This window comes from Haliotis rubra, unplaced genomic scaffold, assembly GCF_003918875.1.
Source record: "Haliotis rubra isolate DU_JTF1 unplaced genomic scaffold, ASM391887v1 Scf762, whole genome shotgun sequence".
In the NCBI taxonomy this organism is placed as follows: domain Eukaryota; kingdom Metazoa; phylum Mollusca; class Gastropoda; order Lepetellida; family Haliotidae; genus Haliotis; species Haliotis rubra.
The window spans coordinates 413,915-433,315 of NW_025767482.1; the positions used below are offsets into that span (position 1 = coordinate 413,915).

The window sequence follows — 19,401 nt, forward strand, 5'->3', positions numbered from 1 at the left end:
CCGGTTTCACAAAGCTCTCGTAGCGCTACGACTACCGTAAGTCAATGTACAGTATGGGAGGTACGAATGCTACGAGAAAAGTTACGAGATCTTAGGCTTACGAGAGCTTTGTGAAACGAGGCCCTGGTGTGTCCAAGGGCCGCAGTCCTGCACACAGAATTGTGGATGGGGTGGTTAGAGGGTTGATGCACTGAATAGACAGCAGTTTGGTTGGGTAGATTGTAGAGGTACTGGGTACAGGATGGGGAAGAGGGCTGAAGGTAGTTTGAGAGGGTAAAGGGTCGATGGAGAGGGTAGATGGTGACGCAGAGGTATTGGGTTGAGAGTAGATGTAGACGGTTGAGGTCGAGGCTGCCGGAGATACATACAAAAGGAGCAGTCCTGCTGCATGGATTCCCACACATTACCTCTAGTACCACGTGCTTGTGATGAGCACCGACCGGTTACAGTGTTCGTATGTGAGCTGGCAGGGTGTGTGTCATCGTACATGGTGCTGCCCTGCCAACACCTGATCACTTACCGACGCCATAACACCGGTATCCTGTTGTCTGCCTCGTTACACAGCAATCTTGCTGCAATACTCGCACACCCGCCCCAGACTGTATAGACGTCATATAACATATAGATATCTTGCTGCAATACTCGCACACCCGCCCCAGACTGTATAGACGTCATATAACATATAGATATCTTGCTGCAATACTCGCACACCCGCCCCAGACTGTATAGACGTCATATAACATATAGATATCTTGCTGCAATACTCGCACACCCGCCCCAGACTGTATAGACGTCATATAACATATAGATATCTTGCTGCAATACTCGCACACCCGCCCCAGACTGTATAGACGTCATATAACATATAGATATCTTGCTGCAATACTCGCACACCCGCCCCAGACTGTATAGACGTCATATAACATATCGATATCTTGCGTTAATTATCTTTAACCCTCTAGTTCCATACACATCACGATGTAATTAAATATACTCCCGATAATGGTCTTATAATCACATACATCAAGCACGTTTAAACATGTTGTACTGGCGGAGCAAGTCTGACTTCAAACATCTCTGTAATACAAAAGGAAACAGTGATCCCAGATGATAACGTGGATTAGACAGCAGACACTGGAGCTCGACGCCATTATTGACAACAGTGTATGAGTAGATGTTGGAGGAACAGGCAAACATCTGATCTCTATGTTACTGGTGATGCTGTATACTACTTGTGAGAAGATGACGGCCTCATTGTGTCACTTGATGCTGGTCATGTTGGCCTTTATGGAGTGTAAGTCTGTCTGTCGTGGAGCAGATGCACTCCGTTAAAGCATGGTCAGTGTACGTTGTCAAACACTGGGTCATATCTCCGTGACAACCTAGTCACATTATAGAACGTTGGTCATAGGAGTTATATGATTCTCAAATGTTTCCAAGATATTTTCAAACTACTGAATCTTTCTTTTAGACATTTAGACTCCATGACTGAAGAAAATAAAATCCATATGCAAAAGAAGTTAGAGTGAAGCCAAGAAAACTGTGTGAAACCAATTCACATTTGCATTCTATAAGTAACTAAGTATACAAATCATTACTAATTAGTGCAAAGCACTCTACAATGTCAGTACGCATTGGATGAACAGGCAAGGCAATGGCGGCGGTATTACACAGCAGTGTTCATAGCTATGACGTCCATGACAGTTATCTGGCACCGACAGTGGTCAAGGCTTCAAAACTGCCCTCTTCTACATACCCAGGGGTGAAAATATGATGTACACATTGATGTATTGTGTTATGATGTAATCACGCCTACCCATGTAGTCTATTAATTTCTAGACGGGCCAGTACATCGCTGTGTGCAGCCGTTCTCCACCATTGCTGATTACACAAACCAAAGTTTCTAAACATAGCCACATCCATACCATAGTTATATCTGATACTAATACATTCCCGGAAAATAATAATCCTTAAAACTCATCAAAGACCATGTAATGCAATCTTGTGTACCCTCCTCGCGCGTCGAAGACACAGGTGCACCTTGTTCTCATGCTCCCTATCAAGTTCATAAAGAAAGCTTGCGGAATTCCATTCCTCTACTAGAGCTCTGCGGAGTCCTCTGAGATCCACTGGTGCTGGGTGACGTGTGTACACACGTCGACCGAGTTCATCCCAGGCATGCTCAATTGTCCCGATAACACTACCGTCGACCACATGCAGAGGAGTGCGTCCATTAGGAGTTATCCCAAATCGTGACTGACCCTGCCAAATCGGTTGTGCGTGGCCACAGTTGGAATGGTGATTCGCTCTCCATTGCGGCGATACATCCTCTGCCGGCCATCATGGGAGGACAAACTGAATCTGCTTTCATCTGTGAAGAGCACACGAGACCATTGACGTTGATTCCAGCGTCCATGATGTCTATTCCATCTAAAACGCGCCTGCCTGCGACGTGGTGTTAGTGGTGAACGAACTGCAGGTCGCCTACAGCGGTGTCAGGCTGCCTTTAATCGTTGACGAACGATGCTCCTGGATATCCTTACATTTTAACATCCAAGTCTTCTGTCTGAAGATCTGCTGCGTTAAGTAACACAGTATTCATCATGTGCCTATCATCTCGGACTGTTTGTACTGTTTGGTTGACGTGCATATTCCACGTATGCATTGGCTTGAAATCTCTGCCACAGTCTACCAATAGCACTCTGACTCACATTAAAGCGGACAGCAACCTGCCGCTGAGTTTGACCAGATTCCAAAAGGCCTATAGTTGACCCCTTTCAGTCTCATTTTAAGGTGCGATTTCAAACAGGTTCCTGAACAGTGAACAACAGTGAAAAATCATCATTGCATGTGTATTGTCCTCCACCTTCCATGGATAGAGTGACTCGCATGTGTATTGTCCTCTTCTACCTTCCATGGATAGAGTGACTTTGTATGTGTATTGTCCTCCATCTTCCATGGATAGAGTGACTTGCATGTGTATTGCCTTCCACCTTCCATGGATAGAGTGACTTGCATGTGTATTGTCCCCCACCTTCCATGGATAGAGTGACTTGCATGTGTATTGCTTTCCACCTTTCATGGATAGAGCGACTTGCATGTGTATTGTCCTCCACCTTCCATGGATAGAGTGACTTGCATGTGTATTGCCTTCCACCTTTCATGGATAGAGCGACTTGCATGTGTATTGCTTTCCACCTTCCATGGATAGAGCGACTTGCATGTGTATTGTCCTCCACCTTCCATGAATAGAGTGACTTGCATGTGTATTGCCTTCCACCTTCCATGGATAGAATGACTTGCATGTGTATTGTCCTCCATCTTCCATGGATAGAGTGACTTGCATGTGTATTGTCCTCCATCTTCCATGGATAGAATGACTTGCATGTGTATTGTCCTCCATCTTCCATGGATAGAGTGACTTGCATGTCAAGTCATTGACATTAAGAGGCAGGTGGATTTCCATATTGACAATTTCAATGAAAAAATTGCCATTTGTAACAGAACGTATCGGACGTTGAAGAACGTGATATTGACATCTCTACGGTCTGTTGTGCTTTTCCATACTGTTAAGAAAGTTAAAACATTCAGTTGTATATATTTCAAACAAAACAGAGATTTTACAAGTCTTTAGAAATAGTGTTAATGACGCCGAGTAGGGTGAGCTATTGCCTTTCCTCTCACATTACATCTGAAGCCACGAGAGGCCCAGCTCGGTATGGGATAATTATACCCTGGATACTCTCAGCCTAACTCCTTCAACCTTTGGATTACTGTCGCTGACAGGAGACTATATATATTACCACCATGGTCTGTATTGCTGTGATGTCTGCTGTTGTGTTATACCGTATTGCTACACAAGTTGTACTGCCACACAAGTTGTACTGCATTAGTGATACCTTTGTATTGATTTGTACTGATTTGTTTATTTTGAATACAATTGTTTATTACAACACATTTCTGTGTTGCTTGTTAGTTTCCTGCACGGTTAGTTTCCTTCGGACGGATTCTCGGTTAACGATTTAGTTTCGACTTGGGAATTAAAACTAAACAATATGCATATGTACAATATTGGTGTAGCTCGTTGCGTCTGCAGGTTTATAAACCATTAGTGTGACGCCAATGCGTCTTCATAATAGATGTTTTTATAAAAGGTCAAGGTCGCAATGCGAGTTCTTGTGTGACTAACTCCCAGACGGCAGTGAACCTAACATGTGAGGGGTCACAGAGGATCCACGTGATCAGCAAGTTCTACCAGAAGGCCACAAGCACCTGTGAGGAAGCGCCAACCGGCTGTACCTACACGGAGGACGCCCCAGCTACCACGTGTAACGGGGTGTGGCACTGTGGAGAAGAGGTTACAATGTTCTGGATAAACCAGACATGTGGAAGCAGCACCGCACTGGCGACTGTTGTCTACGAATGCATTGCAGGTACGTCAGATCAGTGTGTTGGGTCGTTTCTCTTGCTATCAACCGCTGATTTGCCTATTCAAACATAGAAATGTGTTGGGTTTTAATTTCCTGGATGGTGGTATTTCAGAAACCCCCATCAACATCTGCAACGTCACAACCGTGTCGCGTGACAACATGCTATATTTTGCCTCCCCAACTTACCCACGTGGTTCCGGGAACATGAAAACCAACGGCACATGCGTTTGCGACATCACGGGAACGATGATGAAAGTCGACATCCTGGAGGTCGTCTTCCGAAACACGGGTCACGGAATAAGAGGCAGACTGGTTGTGATCGGAGACACGGCGGCCTGGACGACAGACGACCTCGTCCCTGTCGTGTTCAATAAAGAAATAATCAGTTATACAGAAAAAATCAAGGTTGCCTTTAACGACTTTGGGCAGATCAGCCAGGATATGTGGCTTAAAGTTTCAGGTGACTGTACTCTCAATTTCCTGCAAACATCCTCACCGTTGTCATCATAATCATCACCATGATAATCCATTATAATCCATGCTACTCTAGTACCGTTATCATCATCACACTATTGTCATCACTATCACTATCATTATTATAATCAGAATCATCACTATCATCATCACACGATAATACTCACTATCATCATCATCACCACCACCACCATCATCATCACCACTATCATCACACGATCATAATCACTATCATCATCATCACCACAACCATCATCATCATCATCATCATCATCATCATCATCATCATCATCATCATCATCATCACACAATCATCAAACGATCATAATCACTATCATCATCACCACCACCACCATCATCCTCATCATCATCATCATCATCATCACAATCATCACCACTATCATCATCGCTGTCATCATTACCACCGTAATCATCATCACATTATCATCATCATCATCATCATTACACTTTCAGTATCATCACCACTGTCATCATCATTACCACTATTATCATAATCATAATCACACTCTCATCATCATACCCGTGGAGGTCTGGGTTGGAATTGGCCTTCAATAACTGATGCTTGTCGTAAAAAGCGACTAACGGGATCGGGTGGTCAGGCTCGCTGGCTTTGGTGACACATGTCATCGGTTCCCAATTGCGCAAATCGATGCGCATGCTGTTGATCACTAGATTGTCTGGTCCAGACTAGATTATTTACAGAATGCCGCCATATAGCTGGAATAGTGCTGAGTGCGGCGTAAAACTAAACTTCTTCACTCTCACATTCGCGTCATCAGACTGTCATCATCAGCATACTATTATCATCAGCTTAGGTAACTAAACTTAGGCTCAGTATTATTCGCTACACTGCTATACTGAGTCTACCAAACCCTAGTAGAAGGTTGCGTCAGCTAACCTTTGAGCGACCTATGACCGTCCAATCAAACGCGAGACGGAACGGATTTAACCAGTCAGACAACGACTACTTGCTGGGGTTCGGCGGGCTTACAAAACGGTGTTTGGATTTTCTCTTCCGTGGTCGCTGACACTGATCTATCAACAAACGAAAATCCGCATAAAAAACAGGTATTTGACCTGCAGTATATACGCTCAGGGGTTTGTAATGCCATGGTTACTATTAGCTTATATTTCCACAAGATGACATTCTTGAATATTGACAAAAACGGCTTTTTTGCATCCTCCATGTGTATCACTCGGAAGCGATCGTGCGGAAAATGGCATTCGAGCTTTTGAGGTAAAGGTTCAAACGGTATGTGTGAATGTTAACTTTCGCGATTTGGTAAGCTGTGTTCTGATTGGTCAGTCCAAAAGGTTAGCTGGCGCGACCATCTACTAAGGTTTGTTAGACTCTGTATAGCAGTGTAACGAATAATACTGAGCATAAGTTTACATAGATCTAAGACTGACTATTATCATCGTCACCACACTATCATCATCATCACTATCATCATCACACGATGAACATCAGCATACTATTATTATCACTACCACTATCATCATCATCACCACTATCATCATCACCACTATCGTGATCATCACTATCATCATCACCACTATATCATCATCACCACTATCATCATCACATCGTGATCATACTATCATCATATCATCATCACTGTGAACACTATAATCATCACTACCACTATAATCATCATCACCACTATCATCATCACCACTATCGTCATCACAACTATCGTCATCATCACTATCATCATCCCCACTATCATCATCATCACCACTATAATCATCATCCCCACTATCATCATCATCATCACCACTATCGTCATTACCACTATCGTCATTATCACTATCATCATCACCACTATCATCATCACACCGTGAACATCAGCATACTATTATCATCACTACCACTATAATCATCATCACCACTATCATCAGCACCACCACTATCATCATCATTACCACTATCATCATCATCACCACTATCATCATCATCACCACTATCATCATCACCACCACTATCATCATCATCACCACTATCATCATCATCACTACCACTTTAATCATCATCACCACTATCATCATCACCACCCGTATCATCATCATCATCACTATCATCATCATCACCACTATCGTCATCACCACTATCGTCATCATCACTATCATCATCACCACTATCATCATCACACTGTGAACATCAGCATACTATTATCATCACTACCACTATAATCATCATCGCCACTATCATCATCACCACTATCATCATCACACTGTGAACATCAGCATACTATTATTATCACTACCACTATCATCATCATCACCACTATCGTCATCACCACTATCGTCATCATCACTATCATCATCACCACTATCATCATCACACTGTGAACATCAGCATACTATTATTATCACTACCACTATCATCATCATCACCACTATCATCATCACCACCACTATCATCATCATCATCACTATCATCATCATCACTATCATCATCACACTGTGAACATCAGCATACTATTAGCATCACTACCATTATCATCATCATCACTATCATCATCATCACCACTCTCGTCATCATCGCTATCATCATCATCACTATCATCATCACACTGTGAACATCAGCATACTATTATCATCACTACCATTATCATCATCATCACTATCATCATCATCACCACTCTCGTCATCATCGCTATCATCATCATCACTATCATCATCACACTGTGAACATCAGCATACTATTATCATCAGTACCATTATCATCATCATCACCACTATCATCATCATCACCACTATCGTCATCACCGCTATCATCATCATCACTATCATCATCACACTGAGAACATCAGCATACTATTATCATCACTACCATTATCATCATCATCACCACTATCCTCATCATCACCACTATCGTCATCACCGCTATCATCATCATCACTATCATCATCACACTGTGAACATCTGCATACTATTATCATCACTACCACTATAATCATCATCATCACTATCATCATCATCACCGCTATCATCATCATCACTATCATCATCACACTGTGAACATCAGCATACTATTATCATCACTGCCAATATCATCATCATCACTATCGTCATCATCACCACTCTCGTCATCACCGCTATCATCATCATCACTATCATCATCACACTGTGAACATCAGCATACTATTATCATCACTACCACTATAATCATCATCACCACTATCGTCATCATCACTATCATCATCACCACTATCATCATCACACTGTGAACATCAGCATACTATTATTATCACTACCAGTATCATCATCATCACCACTATCATCATCACCACTATCGTCATCATCACTATCATCATCACCACTATCATCATCACACTGTGAACATCAGCATACTATTATCATCACTACCATTATCATCATCACCACTATCATCATCATCACCACTATCATCATCACCACTATCATCATCATCACTATCATCATCATCACCACCATCATCATCATCATTATCGTCATCACCACTATCATCATCACCACTATCATCATCATCACAACTATCATCATCATCACCACTATCATCATCATCATCACCACTATCATCATCATCACCACTATCATCATCATCACCACTATGATCTTTGAGTGCGTTTAGAAGCTGGTGTGATGAACAACGGGGAATGTTCTATGGACATACAATTATAGTAAATATGTTGTACAGCCATGAAACTTTTGTTGTTCATCACCCCTATCATCATCATTTACGCGAACGCTTTACCACCACTGTTATCTATATTTCATTTTGCCCAGGCGAGTATGTACAGTCCTGCGTCAGTATGTTTAGTGTATTATAGGATGACTTCCCGTCATAATCAACATTCAAATATTTGGTTTGCTTGATTTACAGTTAGACAGGGGCTGTTTTTCAAGGACACCCCATTTTAATCTTTCAAAAACATTGTGTTCAGATATTCAAGCTGGCAGTTTTTACAATATATTGTCAGCTGACACTTGTGTGACCATTCAGTATTTAGTTTGAACCTTTGGCATCATGTATGAATAAGTGAAAACATTAGAATATGCTATGCCCTTATGATTACGTCATCTGAAAGGGGCTGGATAGTTTCTTCAAAACAAGCTCTTTCAGTAAACATGGAGAAGCAGCCACTATAAGCGATTATAGTTTCAGATTGCATTTTTATGCGCTTTAATATCTAAGTTTGATTCAAGCGGAATTTCTACCTGTCTCAAACACACAAATATTTCTTGCATATTTTGTTTCCTGAAGTTCATGATGCATTTATTGCAGATTTTGCGTTTTTTAGGGTACGAAGATAAATGGAAAACCAAATTGGGATCGTGAGGCTCGAACATAGCAAAACCAATTTGCTGGAGGTTGACAGATGACATGTAGGAAAATAAAACATAAAAACAACTACAATTGTATCATTTTCAACTACTTGTGGAACCGACTTTCGTGCCAGTAATAGGCTGTGTTTCCATAGAAACAGTACGCTTGTAGAGGCCAAAAGATTTGATTTTAATACAGTTACATGTCTGTGCTATACATCAGCATCATCTTCTGTTTGGGTCACAATGGGTCACAATCACGATGATTGTTTCTTAAGTAACTTTTCTATTTTGGAGACAAACGTTATGAAACTGGTCTGATGTTTTCATTTCATTCTGAGCTGAAATGAATGCTTGATCATGAGTCGATTTTGAGTTAGAATGTGATTCAACAGTATATGATTTTGATCCAAACAGACTATGGTATGCTTAACACATTGAGGGTACACATCCCTGTATTCCAATCTAGAACGTATTAATGCAAACATCTTGAAATCTGTTACCTAAGAAAGCATATATCTGCATTGCATTCAGGGTCTTCCAGGATGACAGCAACCTGTTACCATGGAGACGACAACATAACGGTACCGTCCTTCACGACGCTGGCCCCGGCTGGGACAGGTCAGTAGAAGGCAGAGAATGCCTTTCGGGTATTACGCTGTACACAGGGGACATATATTTGATGATTTTATATTCTTATGACACATTGTCAGACATTATGGATAACGACTCATCTCTGAGCTGTGCAGAGTTGTTTCCCTTAGATATGTCAGAATCAGGGGTTCGGATCCAACTTTCACCCTGATTATGGTTCATGGTTTGTTAGTCACTATCCACGCCCATGGGTTTCACAGATGTGGTAAAGATCTGAGACCAGCAACAGTTTTACCTGTACAGTCTAAGTTGGTTCTCCTCAGGATAACTTAATAAAGTCAAACCGGCGTTACAGTTTCCATATGCTGTCAGAGTATATTGATAATGTAGCTTGTATGCTGGATAACTCCCACACACAATATATATTTGACAGCAAGCAACGCGACGCCATCAGCTAACATGACTGGTCCGAGCAAGGAGCCACTGGGACATGGTGAGATTAACTACCAAGTTACTCCATCATCAAGGCGGTCACCAGAAGAAACATATTATGTGAAGGAAAGTTTCAATATATATAAACAAGTGATTTCTGCAGGTGTATAAGCAATAAATATATAAAATATGAGTCCAGATATTTCTTCTTGTCAAATCTCCTTTATAAATATATTTATTTAATGTTGCTATTTTCTTGTTTCAAGAAGCAGGCTTCCAAAAGTCGATTGTCGTCATCACCGTCTCTGCCGCAGTTGGCGCAGTACTGGTCGTCATGGTCATCATGGCTGTCGCAGTCATTGTGTTCCGGTGAGCGTCCAGCAGGGGAATAGAGATGCTTATGTATAGTGTTATATTTACTTAAAGTGATATTATCTAAATATGATGGTAAGGACATGTTCTGTAATTACTACATTGTAACCACACGCTAATTACCCTGCAGGAAGAAGACTATCGGTTCTGAGAAGCAGTACGCCATTGAAGTGACGGAATCCAACGAAGAAATGAAAGAAGTGGAGGACTGTGACATGCCGACCTTCATCATGGATACACTCATGTAGCATAGCAACCGTCGTCATGGATACATGAAGGACAAATACACTCAAGAGAAACCGTGTTCATTGATACACACATGTTACCATACTTCAGTTGTGGCGCTTGAGACATTGGGTGCAGGCATGTTCCATGGTGACATGAACATACTGGTATCTCAGCATTGTTTGGGTGCAGGCATGTTCCATGGTGACATGAACACACTGGTATCTAAGCATTGTTTAGGTGCAGGCATGTTCCATGGTGACACGAACACACTGGTATCACAGCATTGTTAAGGTGCAGGCATGTTCCATGGTGACATGAACACACTGGTATCTCAGCATGTTTGGGTGCAGGCATGTTCCATGGTGACATGAACACACTGGTATCTCAGCATTGTTAAGGTGCGGACATGTTCCATGGTGACATGAACACACTGGTATCTCAGCATGTTTGGGTGCAGGCATGTTCCATGGTAACACGAACACACTGGTATCTCAGCATTGTTTGGGTGCAGGCATGTTCCATGGTGACATGAGCACACACTGTATCACAGCATTGTTTGGGTGCAGGCATGTTCCATGGTGACATGAGCACACACTGTATCACAGCATTGTTTGGGTGGAGGCATGTTCCATGGTGACATGAACACACTGGTATCTCTGCATTGTTTGGGTGGAGGCATGTTCCATGGTGACACCAACACACTGGTATCTCAGCATTGTTTAGGTACAGGCATGTTCAATGGTGACACGAACACACTGGTATCTAAGCATTGTTTAGGTGCAGGCATGTTCCATGGTGACACGAACACACTGGTATCTAAGCATTGTTTAGGTGCAGGCATGTTTCATTGGTGACATGAACACACTGGTATCACAGCATGTTTGGGTGCAGGCATGTTCCATGGTGACACGAACACACTGGTATCTACGCATTGTTTAGGTGCAGGAATGTTCCATGGTGACATGAACACACTGGTATCTCAGCATTGTTTGGGTGCAGGCATGTTCCATGGTGACACCAACACACTGGTATCTTAGCTTGCTAAGGTGCAGGCATGTTCCATGGTGACACCAACACACTGGTATCTCAGCATTGTTTAGGTGCAGGCATGTTCAATGGTGACATGAACACACTGGTATCACAGCATGTTTGGGTGCAGGCATATTCCATGTCAACGTATTTCACTGTGAATACTCACCTTTCATAGACACAGTTGGGAACATTGTTGTGTTATCACATTGTATTTACAGAGTATCGCAGAAATATATGATCTAGTAATTGTAATCCAGATCTATTTTCTGTCCTGAAGTGTGGTTTTATTGTCCATACTGACTGTCATAAACAAGGTACTTATTATGACGTTGATGCCCGATATATGCTTTTTCTTTTGAAAACACGTTTAATCCATTCCTATATGTTTTCGCAGCATTGCAAGTCTGTTAAAAAAGTATCACTCTACCTTCGGAATGAGTGCCCTCATTGAAGAGCATATTGTTTATACCCGTGAATACACTCGCTAATATCCATCGAATGTTCACCTATATAGTTTGTATATATTGGGATGATGTGCTTTTCTCACCTTTATTCAGATGTGGGATCGTTACTTCTACAATAATTGATTTATGTTTTGACTGTAAGGCAGTAACATTGGATCATAGAGATCATTTTGTTGTCACATGATTCCTGTGTTCTGAATGAACCAGCATGTACCGTTTTCTTTGTAAACTTCAGATGGGGCCGATTAGCCTCTGACTGAGTTAGGGATGATACCACGTGTCAATACAAGAGTGTTTGTTTGTTGGTGACCGCTACAGTCAGCAATACTCCACTTAACGAATTCATAACATTATAAACATCAGCCAGCACTGGCCATCTGATCCAGTCCGGCAACTCCCACTGAGGTCATGTTTTATCCCCTAGTGTTGAAGTGGGACATCTATAATCACTGCCAGTCGCATCTAATCACCGTGTTGAGTATATAGTAAAGACTGCATCGCAAAGATTCAAACACAAACATTAACAGATAGATATGGAGCATGGATTCGTGATAATCATTAATACACATGCACATGTATCGGGGTACGAGTGTGTTAAATCACATGCATCATGTAGCATTAGGCGTTTTACTGAGTACTTCGTGTGTGTCTAATGTACTGGAATTTAGCAATGAATGTATGTAAATCAGATTTTTAAATAAGTTGTTTGCTTCTTTGGGGAAATCGATTTCTGTGAACAATGAACGTATTCTGTTCTACAATGATGTCACGCTGACACAAGGTGTTGCTTGGCTAGTAGAGCGGATGGCGGAAACCTTATCAAGCTTACAGTCTGTTGCTGTTGGCGTATCTACTGGTGCAGCTCACCGTTACCTTGGAAACAACTGTCCTCCACCTGCAGTAGTACTTCCCCGTGTATCCCCTAACAATAGTCATGCATGGTGTCTAAATAGGTGATCACACGCATTGGTGTGGGGAAATACATAATTATATACCCTGCATTAAGAAAACACATTTAAGTATAAACGAAGAATTCAAATCCAATTTGTGCAACGTGTTTTTGTTGTCGTTTACCCTGTTTACTCAGTCAGTCAGTCGTGAACATCTCTGAACAAGCCCATACAGGGCATGCTGATCAATACATACCTCTGTACAAGCCCATACAGGGCATGCTGATCAACACATATCTCTGTACAAACCCACACATGGTATGCTGATCAACACATATATCTGTACAAGCCCATACAGGGCATGCTGATCAACCCATATCCCTGTACAAACCCACACATGGTATGCTGATCAACCCATATCTCTGTACAAGCCCATACAGGGCATGCTGATCAACCCATATCTCTGTACAAACCCACACATGGTATGCTGATCAACCCATATCTCTGTACAAGCCCATACAGGGCATGCTGATCAACACATATCTCTGTACAAGCCCATACAGGGCATGCTGATCAACCCATATCTCTGTACAAATCCACAAATGGTATGCTGATCAACACATATCTCTGTACAAATCCACACATGGCATGCTGATCAACACATATTTCTGTACAAATCCACACATGGCATGCTGATCAACACATATCTCTGTACAAGCCCACACATGGCATGCTGATCAACACATATCTCTGTACAAATCCACACATGGTATGCTGATCAACACATATCTCTGTACAAGCCCACACATGGCTGGCTGATCAACACATATGTCTCTGTACAAGCCCATACATGGCATGCTGATCAACACATATCTCTGTACAAACCCACACATGGCATGCTGATCAACACATATCTCTGTACAAGCCCATACATGGCATGTTGATCAACACATATCTCTGTACAAGCCCATACATGGTCAACGTCATTTCAGCGCCCAAAAGGTGCAAGGACGCCTTGCTGCCTTCAACATCCGGTGTCGTCACCCATACCGTAGTCCAAACTACGCGACAGCGATGGGCAGCAAATGGGGCCAATCTTGGCAACAGGACATGGCCAGATGTCATTTTTTCAGATGAATCCAGGTTTACTTATCCTTTGCAGATGGACGTCAACAGATTTATCGACGTTAAGGAGAAAGACTTGCGCCAAACTATGTCCTTGAACATGATCGTTTTGGAGGGGGTGGTGTCATGATCAGACCACAGACCATCAGAGGCTGCAGACCATCCAACAGCTGTTCCTGAGAAATGTGTGTCTTTCAATGCCCCAAAGACTGCGAGCATGTCTTGCAGCGCACGATGGACACAAGCGATATTGACTGCATTTACCCCTCTTTTGTGTGATGTCGTTGTTGCGTCACTGATGTTGTTGTTGACAGGGCATTTTCAGATGAAATTATTTAAGATGTTCACTTAAAACATATCTGCCAGTTAGGTTTATATATATTGAAATTAGTGTGAGTAAAGAAAGTATAAATGTCACATTGCATTTTTAATGGCTTTCAGTATATATGTTTAATGACAATAGTATTTTTAGCGGTACGCCTTTTTGAGATAGCGCATAAGAATAACCTGCCCTTGGCGATCTCTTGCTTTGACTTTCGGCTTTCATCATGTCGTGTAATCGAGAAAATCCTGTAACGTTCTGAGAGGATAATGATGGAGCCTAGCTTTGCTAGCATGCTCGAGAACTGTGTAAGAGCTATATAAAGGCTGGTTGTGGAGCTGTGCGACACGGGAGTTTCACATGATTAGATCTATACACATCTGTCTGCCATCATCACGTTGATCAACATTTCAAGACCGACTGTGCTTGTCTATTCAACTGCTGTCATTGTAAACAACATTCATTCAGTATATATGTTCTCACTATAAACGTGAAGACTCTGGTGAGTTAATATTTTATATTTGTGACCCAATATTTTAGATTTGGGACTCAATTGCATTGTACTAGAAAATATGTATTGTCATTCATTGTAGCTTGCTCGTTGTTTGTTCAATATAAATTATTGGATATTTTAGACTTGTCTGTGTTTTATTTTGCTGGTTTAAAGGGGACTCTTAAACCTTTTGTCACGGCAAATTATTAACCGTAACAAAATATCGTCATACCATGTCATACCATATCGTGACACTTCGTACCTTGTATTATCCCGTCATACCATGTCGTGACTCTTCATACCTTGTATTATATCGTCATACCATGTCATACCATGTCATACCATGTCGTGGCACTTCGTACCTTGTGTTATCCCGTCGTACCATGTCGTGACTCTTCATACCTTGTATTATATCGTCATACCATGTCATACCATGTCGTAACACTTCATGCCTCCCTATACCACGTCACACAATATCAGCGAAGTAGCCTAGTTGTTAAAGTTTTCGTTCGACAAAGGTCCAGGTTTGATTCCCTGCATTGATTCAATTTTACAGAGACCATACACCAGTATATGGAGGTTGGTGTATGGTCACTGATGTGAGAAGCCCATGTATAGTTCTCCTCTGTGTGATACAAGAACAATTGCTTCAGGTGGGGAAAAACTCACTGCATAATTTGTCTCCCAATGCAACGTGAATAACAACATGCAATTATACAAACTGCGTTATACGCCAGCCCGGTCAGCGAGAGCTGAACACGTGACTCACTTCAACCTATTTAGGTCATCTACTGGAGTAATGGCGGTCACCCTGTCGGCTGATCTACTCCCAGAGTTTCTGTCATCTCTGGGGGATGACGCTAGAGCTATCCATGTAGGTACAGTAAATTGTATCGACCTGTGTGCATCGCAAACAATACAGTACTGATGTAACTATGACACCATCACGCAGAGCACGTAATCTAGGGGCCGTCTCACAAAGGGGAATGTCTTGTGTGTGTGTGTGTGTGTGTTGTCAGTATATATGTGTGTACGTACGAGTGTGTCAGTGAGTGTGTGTTGTTAGTGTGCGTGCGTGTATGTGTGCATGAGCGTCTGTGTGTTGATAGTGTGTGAGTGAGTGTGTGCGTGCGTGGGTTTATGTGAGCGAGTGCGTGAGTGTGTCTGTGTTGTTAATGTGAGAACGTGCGTGAGTGTGTGTGTTGGTGCGTGAGTGTGTGTTTGTAAGTACAGGTTTTCCTTGAATAAGTGAGTGAGTTTGGTTTTACGCCGCTTTTAGTAATATTCCAGCAATATCACGGCGGGGGACACCACATATGGGCTTCACATCCCCCTTATTAAACGTCAATATGTGAAACTCAACAGCTTTATGTTTACGTGCATACGGCAGCCTGTCAACTGATGGTGCAATATGTCCTATACAGCAGTGGTTGCACCAGTGTGTACAAAACTGTACATTGTACAGTGATGTGTCGTGTGTAGGTACAGGAGGAATGCGAAGGACTGAACCAAGTTGACATTGGATGCTTGATTGGGAGTATGCCTCGTTGATTCCTAGATAGCCTTGAGAAGAGAGGCGGATTCCAGCGGTATCATTGAGTTTGACTACACCTTGTAAATGATGTGATGGTTTGTTACCAATCGCCAATCATCCAACATAATCTATAGTCATCTGAAGTACGACGACTCCTGCAAATCTTAGTCAGATGTCTCTGTTACACGTTAAACTATTTATCTCAAGATAGAAATCAATAATCATCACTCCTTTTTATTGAATATCCACTGCTTTTGTAATTGGATATAATTAGAATTGTATTACATTTGTTGGGGACAGAAGAATATACAGGCAACACAGGGAGTTTCATGATGTCAAGTGTTATTATGTCGCAATAGGATGTCAAGTGTTATTATGTCGCAATAGGATATCAAGTGTTATTATGTCGCAATAGGATGTCAAGTGTTATTATGTCGTAATAGGATGTCAAGTGTTATTATGTCGTAATAGGATGTCAAGTGTTATTATGTCGCAATAGGATGTCAAGTGTTATTATGTCGTAATAGGATGTCAAGTGTTATTATGTCGCAATAGGATGTCAAGTGTTATTATGTCGCAATAGGATGTCAAGTGTTATTATGTCGCAATAGGATGTCAAGTGTTATTATGTCGTAATAGGATGTCAAGTGTTATTATGTCGCAATAGGATGTCAAGTGTTATTATGTCGCAATAGGATGTCAAGTGTTATTATGTCGCAATAGGATGTCAAGTGTTATTATGTCGCAATAGGATGTCAAGTGTTATTATGTCGTAATAGGATGTCAAGTGTTATTATGTCGTAATAGGATGTTAACGTTCAGCAATGTTCACTTAAATCATTTTTTTCTGTCTTTTATTAGATTCGAGGTGAAATAAATTCAAAGCTGTGTTCCGTGATAACTGACTACGACTTCATCGTCGACCGTTGGCCAGACTACACCGCGGCGGTTGTCCGAGTAGATTCTACCACAGCCAAGGTGAACTGACTACTCACTCACCATACAGCAAACTACCTACTCACCATACACTATAGTACAGAATACCTACTCACCATACACTATAGTACAGATTCATACTCACCATACACTATAGTACAGAATGCCTACTCACCATACACTATAGTACAGACTTCATACTCACAATACATTATAGTACAGAATGCCTACTCACCATACACTATAGTAGAGACTTCCTTCTCTCCATACACTATAGTACAGACTTCCTTCTCGCCATTCACTATAGTACAGACTTCATACTCACCATACACTATAGTACAGAATGCCTACTCACCATACACTATAGTACAGACTTCATACTCACCATACACTATAGTACAGAATGCCTACTCACCATACACTATAGTACAGACTTCCTTCTCTCCATACACTACAGTACAGACTTCCTACTCGCCATTCACTATAGTACAGACTTCATACTCACCATACACTATAGTACAGACTTCCTTCTCACCATACACTATAGTACAGACTTCCTTCTCGCCATTCACTATAGTACAGACTTCATACTCACCATACACTATAGTACAGAATGACTACTCACCATACACTATAGTACAGACTTCCTTCTCTCCATACACTATAGTACAGACTTCCTACTAACCATACACTATAGTACAGAATGCCTACTCACCATACACTATAGTACAGACTTCATACTCACCATACACTATAGTACAGAATGCCTACTCACCATACACTATAGTACAGACTTCATACTCACCATACACTATAGTACAGACTTCATACTCACCATACACTATAGAATAGACTTCATACTCACCATACACTATAGTACAGACTTCATACTCACCATACACTATAGTACAGACTTCATACTCACCATACACTATAGTACAGAATGCCTACTCACCATACACTATAGTACAGACTTCATACTCACCATAGACTATAGTACAGACTTCATACTCACCATACACTATAGTACAGACTTCATACTCATCATACACTATAGTACAGAATGCCTACTCACCATACACTATAGTACAGACTTCCTTCTCGCCATACACTATAGTACAGACTTCCTACTCACCATTCGCTATAGTACTTCATACTCACCATAAAACTGAGTAAGTGTAGTTTTACGCCGTATTTAGTAATATGCCAGCAAGATCTCGGCGGGGGACACCAGAAATGGGCTTGACAAACTGTGTTGTGATCGACCTTGGGTCTCCAGCGTGACAAGCCAACACTATATAACCACTATCAGGCTGCCTCATCGTCCCCATATAGCCCTATAGCCTCTGAGAGCAAACAATAATCTATTGAATTGTGTTCATGTATCTCTAGTCTTTCATCATCTCTTAGTGTCTGGTTTTCATGTAATTCTATGTCTTGCGCTTTTGAGCATGTTGTACATGGAAAATAGCACATTACAATCATGATGTTATTAGTTCCATATATAGAACGGATGACCTATTCTCATTGTATACAGTATATAGTAATGATGTACACATGTGACGTATATCTGACATACAAACACGGGTATACATGTGACGCATATCTGACATACAAACACAGACATACATGTCACGTATATCTGACATACAAACACGGGTATACATGTCACGCATATCTGACATACAAACACAGGTATACATGTCACGTATATCTGACATACAAACACGGGTATACATGTGA

The 19,401-nt window shown here is 41.6% G+C and overlaps 2 protein-coding genes across 4 annotated transcripts in view; both read left to right on the forward strand.

Annotated features, from left to right (window-relative positions):
• Positions 1-1,242: 1,242 nt before the first annotated feature.
• Positions 1,243-10,948, forward strand: LOC124260422. The gene is made up of 7 exons (XM_046694733.1): positions 1,243-1,294; positions 4,155-4,433; positions 4,543-4,890; positions 9,771-9,857; positions 10,264-10,323; positions 10,529-10,631; positions 10,765-10,948. The coding sequence occupies exons 1-7, from the start codon at positions 1,243-1,245 to the stop codon at positions 10,880-10,882; spliced, it is 1,047 nt and encodes a 348-aa protein (XP_046550689.1). The 3' UTR covers positions 10,883-10,948.
• Positions 10,949-15,832: 4,884 nt separating this feature from the next.
• LOC124260430 (glycine N-acyltransferase-like) overlaps positions 15,833-19,401 on the forward strand; it is a 34,148-nt gene continuing 30,579 nt past the window's right edge. Inside the window, exons 1-2 of one of the 3 annotated variants that reach the window (XM_046694744.1) lie at positions 15,833-16,062; positions 17,584-17,700. In XM_046694744.1, the coding sequence (XP_046550700.1) occupies positions 15,895-16,062; positions 17,584-17,700 (285 nt within the window). In that variant the 5' untranslated portion in view covers positions 15,833-15,894. The remainder of the gene's footprint in view (positions 16,063-17,583; positions 17,701-19,401) is intronic. The other 2 variants (XM_046694743.1, XM_046694742.1) reach the window with 2 other exon arrangements.

Excerpts from the sequence above, each read along its gene's own strand:
- LOC124260422 (XM_046694733.1), top strand. The coding sequence starts at position 1,243 with ATGACGGCCTCATTGTGTCACTTGATGCTGGTCATGTTGGCCTTTATG. Across the intron at positions 9,858-10,263 it reads GCTGGCCCCGGCTGGGACAG|CAAGCAACGCGACGCCATCA; the intron begins GTCAGTAGAAGG and ends TATATTTGACAG. Across the intron at positions 10,324-10,528 it reads CAAGGAGCCACTGGGACATG|AAGCAGGCTTCCAAAAGTCG; the intron begins GTGAGATTAACT and ends TCTTGTTTCAAG.